This window comes from Limulus polyphemus, unplaced genomic scaffold, assembly GCF_000517525.1.
Source record: "Limulus polyphemus unplaced genomic scaffold, Limulus_polyphemus-2.1.2 Scaffold1463, whole genome shotgun sequence".
Taxonomy (NCBI): Eukaryota; Metazoa; Arthropoda; class Merostomata; order Xiphosura; family Limulidae; genus Limulus; species Limulus polyphemus.
In genome coordinates, this window is record NW_013667073.1 from 170,982 (window position 1) to 183,311 (window position 12,330).

At 32.1% G+C, this 12,330-nt stretch overlaps 1 protein-coding gene across 1 annotated transcript in view; it reads right to left on the minus strand.

The window, feature by feature from the left end:
• LOC106463697 (tyrosine-protein phosphatase 99A-like) overlaps positions 1-12,330 on the minus strand; it is a 114,003-nt gene that overhangs the window by 8,100 nt on the left and 93,573 nt on the right. The window contains exons 19-23 of the mRNA XM_013923757.2: positions 10,677-10,838; positions 5,829-5,999; positions 4,370-4,498; positions 3,798-4,069; positions 270-405 (exon numbers count right to left, since the gene is read on the minus strand). Coding sequence (XP_013779211.1) covers positions 270-405; positions 3,798-4,069; positions 4,370-4,498; positions 5,829-5,999; positions 10,677-10,838 — 870 coding nt within the window. The remainder of the gene's footprint in view (positions 1-269; positions 406-3,797; positions 4,070-4,369; positions 4,499-5,828; positions 6,000-10,676; positions 10,839-12,330) is intronic.

Here is a 12,330-nt window from a genome sequence, read left to right on the forward strand (position 1 = left end):
GCAACTCTGTAAACAATAAACTTACAAAAAATAAATCTAAGAACCCAGCTTACCCAACAATATAACTGTTTATACAGCAACTCCATAAATGATCACACAAATCAACTAGATTAATAAACAGATTTGAAAAACAAGATGAAAGTTTTACATAAATGTCTTATTTTGTGAAACAAAATTAGCACTTTGACTTTAAAATGTGCAAAAACAATGCTTTTTTATTTCTATATTGAACTATATAAATATAATTCAACAAATGTTTACACTCTTACCTGAGTTTTCCACACACCAGGTCTGCAAGTATGGTAGAGTTTGGCATACATATACACATCTACTGACTGTTCACACTGTAACTGTTTGAAGAGTGTTGAGAGACAGCAAAATGTTGTAGCTTCAGTACCACCAAATCTAACCAGATAAAAAATGCACAAACCCATTTTTGTAAGTTGACTTTGAAACAACAGGAAATCATTCACTATAAAAAAAACCTAATACCTTAGTATCTCTTACAATTTAAAACAAAGAAGCATAGTGAATCTAGCAGTGACAAATATTCATAAGATTTGTATTCTATGATTGCAAATCTGTAAAGTTTCGGTGAAATAAATGTATAAAAATGATTAAGAAAAAAAAAATAAATGTATAAAAATGATTAAGAAAAAAAAATAAATGTATAAAAATGATTAAGAAAAAAAAAGAGATAACAATCATTGAGTGTTACTTCTATAACTGTTGAGAAGTTTTATTATTTTTATGGGAAAAGTTACATAATAAGATAAAACTTTACTATCTACATGTACATGTACTCCAACTCATGACCCATAATTGTCACGAGTCAGTGAAATGTTTACCCAATTACTATAATGATAACCAGAGTGCTATATGTCTGACTAGAGAAATGAACCCGTTCTCTCTTGTTACAGCATCAACTTCAAAATTCTTGTACAAGATTTGACATTTTGAAAGTTAATAACATAAGTAGTAATTTTTCAACCCCTGAGAGTCACTTGATATGAATCAATGGCAAACAAGTATCCCCCATAAATACATTATAATGATATATAATGCTTTATTGCAGGCAGAGTTTGACTATATTTTAATTGTTGGTGTGACATTATACCAAAATAATACAGATAATTTTTTTGCAATGAAATCTTTCTTTACTGGTCCTATACCCATATCCAGTGTTAGTACATAAAACCTGACATCCAGTAAGAATAGGACAGCAACTCAACCAAGCACTTTATGCTGTATGCCATTGTTAACGAGGCACATCACTTAATTCCAGAGCTAATCAGGTCAACAGCAGTGTTTGACACTCAATACATGAAGTCAAGACAGTATTATATTATTCTTATTTCAAGCCCATATATAAGACCAGTAAAATATATTCATTGACTCTTTCTGTACAACCAAGTCAAAGTGTGCATTTACAATTTTTATTATCAATGCATGTTAATAAACATGGCTTGGAAACCTAGTTTATTAATTTATAATTCCAATTTTTATATTATCTAAGTTTTAAATTCTTAATTTAGAAAATCGATATTTAAAAAATCTTAAATTTTATTTCTGTGTGTTACAAGATGTATGTGAGCTTTAAATTTTTCACTTCTAAAATAGGCTGCTGTAGTTTCCAGTTAATTAGAACAACAAAATATACATAATTAAATGTAAGAATCTAAAACTTTAACCTCCTAGCTTCTTTATTTGCTGAGATATCAATAAATTTGTCATACACACCAAAAAAGCCTCTTTTTTTCCCCCATCCAACTTTCAAGATTATTAGCCAATCACCTTTACATGGCTGATGGACATGTTTATAACCAACAGAAAGAAAAGATTCTCCTATATATCAAGCTTAATACTTTTGAATTAGGTGGGGGAGAGTATTCACTTGATAGCAATCTTTTATTATGTGATCATAATTTTACTGCATTGAATGATTAACCAAATTGGTTACTTAGCTGGAAAATTAATAATAATTTGGGGACACTATATTCTAGTACATGATGTATTTGTTATGTTCTAAAATGCATAAAATTTTGTTTAGATACTCAAATTTGTGAAACACAGCAAGGCTTAGGGAAGAAAGTAAAATATTTTTACTCAAATGCAAACAGCTTGTATTTGCAGTGAGTATTAGAAATCTTTGTACTGTATGAATATTTTTTATTATTATATATTTAACAAAAGTAACTAAAATGTAAAAATTATAAACTTCTCGGCTTAGCCTCACAAAACAAAATCAAATGTCTAAAATAACACAAGCTCGAGCACCAGTGCAAAATATGACACTAGGTCACTCGCTGTTATGTTAGCTCTAAAGGAAAGAGTTAATGGGATACTGATATGATTTACTGCCTTTTATGCAAGGATTTCTGTTCAAATGGTACAAAGTACTGCAATAAAACAATAAAATTAAGAGAAAATGTGAAAAAGTTAACACTTAAAAATGTTAAGATACGTAATTTGTAACTTTCTGATCAAAAACACAGTCGGTACAGAGGAAAGAAATGGTATTATTTTATTTTATACTAACATAAAATACCCATGTTCTACTGCAGGATTCTAAGGTTCCCTTACGATTCACACAGGTCAAAATGTACCAATCAAGGTCTCTATTATCTTAATTACTTCTATAGCTACCCCAATGCACCAAATCTTTAATTGATTTGTCTGTTGCCAGTTCCTGAACTTAATTCAACTAAACTTTATTTTTAAAAGCAAATAGTTTTAATCTAGCTTCTCACATTCTTTTTTTTCTTTCTGTGTTTTTATTTGAATTTTTCTCATTCTCCAAATTGTCCAATATTCTTTGATTCATATTTTTTTTTCCATTGTTTGTTGCCATTACCCAAACTTAGTACAATTCAACTTTTTTTTTTAATTCTCAGATTTATATTTTTCTTCCCATGTTTGTGTAAAAAAAAGTATATGGCAGAAAACTCCCACATGTTGTTCATTCAATAAGTTAGAATTAGAAAAAAATATGATACTTTTCTATAGACCTACAGGAAGCAGAATTATAGTGCTTAAGGGCTACAGGGCAAGAAATTGGCTAAAATTTATTTGAGTTAAGTCTAAACACCCTCAGAATCCCCTTAGTATGCATGCAAAGTGTCAGGTCTCTAGGTTATTTCCTCTTGGAGCTATGGTGTACAAACACACATACACACACACAGGCTCTTTAACTATTATAGATTTTTCAACTTTTCGTTTCACTGTACATTGATGATTTCACTACGATATTTGGGTAGAAAAAATATAAACTTTAAGCAAAAAACTTTTGATATTTTGCGAGGTTATGCAAATGAAATAACTTATTTTAAAAATGTGTTGTTGTTTTTTGTGTAAAACAGACTTGTAGTGTTTGCTCCATTGTACCTTTACACAAATTTTGGCAAGCTACACTACAAGTCTGTTTTTGGCTAAATCTAGGATTATAATATGTACAGTTTCAGCTCCAAGGTTAGTAAAATTGACCAAATTCATTTTTATAAGGTTAAAAATTATCATTAGTCTTATTATGCTTTAATATCTCAAACCTATGGTATATGATGGGCCAGTTAGCTTAGGTGTGCCAGGTTATGTTGTATGATCAAGTATGAGTGTGTTTTTGAATGAAAATGTACTGTGTTGTTAGAATTGACAACTTGAACCCCACTACCTCAATTAGTATTACAGACCAAATTATAAGCTGAGATCCATGAATGAAGACCAGTTCAAAGATTTCTTAACATTCTCTTCTTATAATATGTGCAATAGTCACTTGTGTATGACTAACACAGTAGCCTCACCTGTCTATGACCACCATGGGACCATTCTGGTATTCCAGATGCCAATCCTGGACTACATTGATTAGATCAAACACACTACTGAGTGGGGAACATGATTCTGGCCAGCCAGCACACTGTATAATCCTACACATAACTTCATATTCATCTTGAACAGCTTGCAATATAAAGTCTCTTGTGATGAAGTTTTCCTGAGAAGATTCCTCGGCCAGTTTAACCTTAAAAGTGGTGTAATCACTTTCCTCTTCCTTTTCTGGCCAGAAGGATGGATATTCCTAAAATAGGTTGACTGTCATAAGGACAAATTCAACAGTACAATGCACTCCATTTTCAATATTAAATATGTTTAATACTGTATATATATTTCCTCTTAAGGAACAGAACACTGTGATAAATAAAACCGACTACAAAACTTGGTTAATGAAAAATTTTACATAAATTATTAGTCTACCTGCACACTCAGTGTAGATAGAGTATAAAAAGGGTACATAGCATTCAAAATTATTCTAATTTATTAGTTTTAAAGATCCAATACATTAAAAAAGACCAAGTGTATTTATAAAAAAAAACCTTGCCTTTTCATCTACTGCTGATAATAACACAATGGTTTGAGAGTTGTGATCCCACACCATCTGCCAAAAATCTGCAATGCTATCATAAATAGGATGTTGTGTGATGATAAATTCTCGCAGCTTGCTAAAGCCCTGCAGAAAGACACAGTAAGTTTTAAATTTTTATAATAAAACAATAAGTTAGACTTGCTATGAAATCTGCTTATGTATGAATATACTACAGATTATCATAATAAAATGTAAAATAAGAAATTAAAGATTTAAATGCTGAAACCTTTGCTTTTACTTCTCCTAGAACTTGAAATCTCAGAAGGTTTTGAAAAACAAAGCATACTAACCATGAAATGGGAAAATTAAAAGGTATTTAATTTTCGCAGTCTTAATTCATTCTTTATTTTTTTCTTGTTATATGGAAAATTATAAATAAAATTAAATACAAGTACTATAAGCATTTTCCTTTATCTTGCCATTGTATGGCTTACCTAACCATTATGATCTGAAAAACAGAACACTCAAACTTGTAATATTAGAAAAATAAAAGTTTTTAACCCACTAAGTCTCAATGAGTGCAAAATTTCCTTGCAAGTGAAATTCATATTAAGTTAGTTTGATATTATATTATTCTCATTATTTAGGCTAACAGGCTACTAGCAAAATCCTTTCTAGTCAATACATATTCTTATATTTTGAGTTATGTTAAATATATTAACAAGCAGAGCACAACCTGATGATTAGTGTGTTGGGCTGAGGATCAAAAATCACACTCCACACTATTTTTGGGTTGTGAGTGCATCATTTCAATAATGAAAGTCCCACTGTTCAATTAGAGTAGCCTAAGAGTTGGTGGCTGATGCTGTGCTGTTGACCAACTGACTTTCCTCTAGTCTATCAGTTTAAAATTAGGGACAGATAGCCCTTGTGTAACTTTGTGAAAGTTACACCAAACAAATAAACTATTTATAAAACAAAGCACACAAAAATACAAGTTAAAAGGATGAATTTTTCATTTCAAGAATACAATTATTTTCAATTTCAATTCTTCTGTGTTTGCTCTTAACACAGTATCATATAGGCTTCAGTGTAAATAAAATACTTTTATAATATTTTTTGCAACAGTATACTTATAGCTATTTAGATTACATTAATTTTTAAGACCTTATTTCTTATTTCTGAACTTGAATGCTTTCAAGCTGAAAGTGCTACAAGCATGCCAAACTCAGTGTTATTAATCTTCAAAAGTTCCATGTTTTGGTTCCAAAAATCAAGTATCATGGCCAGTAGTTTTATGTAAAACATAGTTTCAGTAATTGTTATGCACTATTATAATAAATAAATTTCATTGGCTAAACTATTGCCGATATAGTTTTAACATGTTATTTTTTTTCTGTTATGTTCAACAATAATAACGAAAAAAACACCATTTGTAGTACATTATAACATAGAATTTGCACAAAGTTCTTACTGGAAGGAATGTGGCATTAATATAGTCTGACCCATCTGTTCCAGGCTTTGGAGTGATATGGACTCTATAGGTCTCTACTGGTAGTAGATCCAATGAACGGTTCTTCGACTTGTTGCAAGACTTTAAAGCAGATGTAAGACTGAAGTCCCTGGGTCTGTATGCTGTCACCAACTGTTCAAATAGAAAAATAATGTCAAATCTCAATACCCTCTTTTAAATTTCACAATCTCTTACATACTGCTTATTTGTATATTATATCTATATAAATAATTCATGTATTATCTGCCCAAAGGTGGGTTCTTGGCTCTTCTTCCTATCTCTCAGGCTGCTAGATTTTCAATTCTTATTCCTAGGCCAATTCCCTTCCTTCTAGGACCTTCTTCATCAAAATTTGAATAACGTGTTCCACCCACATCTTTTGCCTTTTATGGAATTTTCCTATTAAGGTTCTAGTTTTTTTCCACCATCTCAAACACATTATTATTACTTATTCATTATTTAAGCAAATTGTTTCCCCCTTCATTGCCCAATGAAGATCTCAAAGCTCTATAATCTTTTAATATCTTCTTTTGCCAGTCTCTATGTTTGTGCCTCACACTCCAAACATAGTCTTGATACGCTTTTTCTTCAATTCTCTTTTCATCCAATGGTTATTAGCTCCTTCATTTTACTAAATGCCACTTTTATCATCTCCTTTACTCATTTGCCATCCTCTGTAAGGATATTTGTATCATAGAGACTTGATTAATCTGTAAATTAGAATGTATGTAGTGGTGGCAGGAGGCAAAATTCCATTAATTCAATTACTATTTAACATTGATACATCTCCTGCACCAACCTTCTGACTTGATTAATCTGTAAATTAGAATGTATGTAGTGGTGGCAGGAGGCAAAATTCCATTAATTCAATTACTATTTAACACTGATACATCTCCTGCACCAATCTTCTGGAATAATACAATAAATATTTGTCTGATATTTCTTAATTGTTTACTTTTTTAAATCAAACTGAACAGCACTAATGAAATATTTTGTAAGCTTAGATTTTACTTTTTAACAACATGACTGCCAACTCTTATAGTACACATCCATCCCATTTGCCAAGTCAAGTATGCATATGCTTTATTGTCAAATTTTACCTTTTTATGAGTAATTATAAGTTTATTTCTAATACACTTGTGGGGAATGTTATGAAAAACTCATTGCTGATAGTGGTACAGTTATCTTTTAGCACTATATTTAGTGCTGAATTGACTTTGGTACTAAGTTTCTGCTTTTGGTGATCATGTGCTGTGTACCATGTGTGTGTTTTGTTGCTACTGTCATTACCCTTCAAAATGGTACTTGTGAATGCAGATCAAGTTGTAAAACTTCTAAAAGAAACTTATAATGATGACAATTATGATCAAGACATGAAGTCTGATGATGGGACTACAGAAATGCCCTCAGATGACAGTAATTTTCAGGCCCAAAAGACAACCAAAGATAGCAGTGATAACCAGTTTAGTGATAATGGTGACCCAAGGGTTTCATCAGACTTGTATTCATAAAGTGACGACAATGGAGTTCGTGGGGTCTGTGGGTCTGCTAGACCAGTTCTTGACAGAAGGGCAGAACAGTTGGAAATGTGAACCCCACTGTCTCATTGCATAATTGGACAAATGCACAAGATCCATCTAATTTCGCTTGCAATGAAATGTCCGGTCTTAGAATTCAGTTACAAGATGGTTCAGCTGGTGATTATTTTGACCTATTTGCTAAGAGAATCATGCCTAAGATACTGAAAGGACACTGATGCAACAGAAATGAAAAAGTCTCTAGCCTTGTTGATTCACATGAGTCCAAACAGCCAACCTATCTTAGAGCATTACTTGAGTACTGATATTCTGTAAAAGACATCACTTTACAGTGGTATTATGAGCTGAAATTGCTTTCAAACTCTCTTATGTTTTTAGCATTTTGCAAAGAATTCCCAACCCCTAAATATTTGTTTGTATAAGATACGACCTCTCCTAGATCACTTCAATAATGAAATGGTCCACATTTACTATCCAAGAAAAAATTTGTGCATCAATGAGTCCATGGTACTTTGGCGTGGCAGGCTCTTGTTTCAACAATATATCAAAAATAAACACCACAAATATGGAATCAAACTCTATGAAATATGTGTATCATGCAGTCTGGTGCTGAACATTCATGTATACTTTGGAGCTTTCCTTGATGAAGATACCAGTTTGGGAAAAGCTGCAGCTGGTTTCCTTGATCTGATGGCTGATAACTTGGACAAATGTTGTGTTTTATACACAGATAATCATTACAGTTCTGTGCATCTGGTGAAAAAACTGACTGAACGATCAACCTAAGTATGTGGAACACTCCAGTTTGATTGTAAAGAAAATCCAATGGATGTGGTCAGGAAAAGGTTGAAGAAGGGCGAACATGAATGGAAGCAGTCAGAATCAGTGGTAGTTTGTAAATGGAAAGACAATTAGGACATGTTCACAATTAGCAACATGCATAGAGTGAAGATAGCAAATCAAAATAATAAAATTTAAAAGAAACCCAGTATCGTCAGTGACTACAACAATAACATGTCAGGGATAGACAGATCTGACCAAATGTTATCATATTGCTCAGCTCTATGAAAGACAATATGATGGTATAAGAAGATTGCCCTTCACACCATCAAAATATTTATTCTGAATACCCACATCCTGAACAATGAAAATAAGGGACAGCAAATGAAGTTTCAGGAACAGGTAACAATTCATCTGCTAGGAAATACCATAGTGGATCTTCAAGGCCAGGGTCAAAATGCAACTCCAATTCCAAAAGATAAATCATTTCACTACCTCATATTTTTGTCATCCACAGAAAAGAAAGAGAAGCCAATCAAACCATGTCGTGTCTACACAAAGGCTCGAAGGACACGAGAAAGCTGCTATATGTGTGATGTCTGCCCTGAAAATCCAGCCCTCTGTGTTGAAAATTGCTTCAAGCAAAACCATGTGCCTCAATAATGGTCAGATAAACAAGAAGACAAAGATACATTTGTAATCATTTACTGGACATTGTATTTTTGTCATTTGGTATGATGTGAGAACTTGTTAGTTCACATAACATTAAAAGAATAAAATCATGTATTTTGAAAATTTTTATTGATTATCAATTGTTTATTGATTCAGACCTGATTAAACAATGCTATGAATCATGTAGAATAACCTTATTTCAGTTATAATCATATATTTTATGTTGTAACCATTTCTTATTTAATCTTAGTTATGTTGAAGCTTTGTGGAGATACTGTGTTTGTGCATCTTAGTGAATTTCAATAGTGCAGATAATGATACGATACACATTTGACCATGATTCTTACACAGATTTATGTTCGCTAAACTGCCAGCAGATTGTTTATTGCATTATCTGGGATGCCAGCATTATTCTGTTTACTATACAACACACATTTGACCATGATTCTTACACAGATTTATGTTCCCTAAACTGCCAGCAGATTGTTTATTGCGTTATCTGGGATGCCAGCATTATTCTGTTTACTAGACAATAGCGTAATCTTTTCTATACCCGGCACTACGAGTGTACTCGTAGTCAGCAGTCAACATGTTAATTTTTATGACTGGTATAAGATATGAAAAATCACATACATTGTTTACACTCCACTAGTGCTAAAACAGCTTTATACTCATGTTATATTACAACAAACACTGGAAAATGGTAACTCAAGTAAACAACCTAATGTACTATTCTATTCAAAAACACCAACAACAAGAAGAGTTTGGAAAAAACAATTTTACTCAAATAGAATACATGCTACAAAGATAAAGCAGAGTTCAGAAAATATCTAATAACAGCTAACAGCTTCAGTGTTATACACTAGTAGATTTGATTTCTAATAAACATCTGATGTAATTGGTATTTCAACTGAGACTTTATATGCTGTAACCACCTTAACTGATGAGTTCTGGAATTGAACATAAAGCATTAACATCAGTAGAACACAACAGAAAAAGTGTACTTGAAATGCACTTCTTCAATACTAGGCACAAGTTCTTAGCCAACACAGGACAAGATGATAAAAATTATTATTGGCCTAATACTGATGATGTAATATCACACTTAATACTTATCACTGGCACAGTCATACATGTCAACAGATAAGAAAAACAAGAAATCCAAAACTCATACATGGCGGCTGAAAAAAAAGGATAAGAAAAGTAAACTCGGAAAGTTTTACTTGGGAGTAACTGCAAGTATAAAAAGAAAATATTCAACAAAATAGTAATATGTGGCATGTATATTTCAACAGAGTAAAGAAAAGAGCCATATGTTACACAAACAGTATTAAAATAGTAACATGTGGGATGTATACTTCAACAGAGTAAAGAAAACAGCCAAATGTTACACAGTCAAACAGTATTAAAATAGTAACGTGCTAAATGTGTACTTCAACTGAACACAGAAAAGAAAAGAGCCTTATATTACATAGTCAAGCAGTATTAAAGTAGCAAATAGTAACATGTGAGTTGTGTATACTTCAACACAATAAAACAAACAGCCTTATGTTACACAGTCAAACAGTATTAAAGTAGTAAATAGCAACGTATGGGATGTATACTTCAACACAGTAAAGGAAACAGCCATATGGTACACAAATAGTATTATAGTAGTAAACAGTAACATCTTTGATTTTCTATTTATAACAAACTTCATAGACAGCTATATATAATTATGTTATTTACAGTTATCTCCACATTGGATAATTAACAATTATTTTATTTTCAACCTTGTTATTACTAGAGATTCGACTATTGGTACCATTCATCTACAAACCTTAAATTGCTTCTCCAATAGAGGCCAGTGGTCCTTCTCTCTTTCACTATTCTCTGCTGTCTGCAACATCTGGATGTAGTGAGGGAGTTGGTTTGATGGAATTTCTGTATCACCACTTTCTATAGCCTCCAACAAAGCATCGTGAATGAAGATGTACTGATCCTGAAACAGTAAATATGGATTACAGTACAAGTTAGAGAAGAACAATTGGATAAGTTCTTGTTTTTCGTGTCCATTATTTGAGAACTACAAGTGTGAATGATGTGACAGCCTGTTCATCCATGAGTATGGATTCATTATTACAAGTATTTGACATTGAGGAGGTTTCTTACCATTGTTGTCATGCTAATGATTTTGAGGACTACACCTTTAATCTTGCATTTCATTTCAATAAACCTTTATTGTATTAACCTACAGAGATCATGTTTCAACTTTCTTTTTTATTATAAAAGATACTATTGTTTTTGATTATTTAAAAAAGTCCAATGGGTCATATCAAAAGCATTTTCAAAGTCTAATAATGATAAAAATCCTACTGTATTTTCCTTTTCAGTAAAGCTTATATCATACAGCATCTTAATATTTTCTGCTATAAATTTACCTTTTATACACTTTTCGATCTTTATTGTTTCTGCTATACATCCTAAAATAAGTTTATATATACATAAAATGTTTTTTACTTTATCATGTTTTTTGAATGAGTGTTACAATACCTGGTGTTTGCATTACTGATAATTTTCCAGTTTTTAATACACATCATTTGTGTGTATACAATAACCTCAAAAAAATCTTAAAATTCATAATTCCCCCCCCCCCCCAGGTGGAGGGGTAGGTATTACAATTGGGGCTGTGTGTGTATGTCTGTCTGTGTTTTCACATGCATATCTTGAGAATTAATAGACTGACGTACAGAAAAATTTACATAAAATGGAAAGTATGTGAGGAACAGTTCTCCCCCAAGCATTTTTATAATGGGGAGATAGGTTATTTTTGTAGTTTTGGGTTAATAACTCTGTAAAGTGTGATCGAATTTGTAACAAATTTCATGGGCATATTAAGGTTGAGACTCCTCATCATACTACAAAAAATGATCCAGATCTTTGATCATTCTGGATTGGAGATGGATTTTCCGAGTTTTTGAAGATGAAATCTGGTGTTATCCAATATAAACACATGCATTCTCGAAAAGGAGTGGTGGGGTGAGGGTATGCAATCGCTCTGATTGCTCGTTTTATCTGTTTTTTATTTTCTTCACTCTAAATTAGAATTGTGTATACTTAATATCAGTTCTCACAAACTAATAGAGGTCCAACTGACTATTATCTGAAGTCAAATTGATGCACAATATTTGAATAGCCCAGAGATTTATACAGAAAAACGAAAGCAAATTAAAAAATGTATAATTCATAAATATTTCACTGTAAATAATTTTTTACACAAAACTATTGTTGCGTCATCGAGGTCACGTGACGCTAGTAACACGTCATACTCTCGAAGCTTCGTGAATTCTCGGGAGGTTACTAGACTTTGGTATTATTTTATATATAAGACGGTCAAGACGTGACGGCAATAATGGAATGTTTGTGTAGACAGTGAGTAATTGAACTGCAGTCAGAGAGCACGAGAGACGTTACAGCGTTTGTTTAGCGCGATT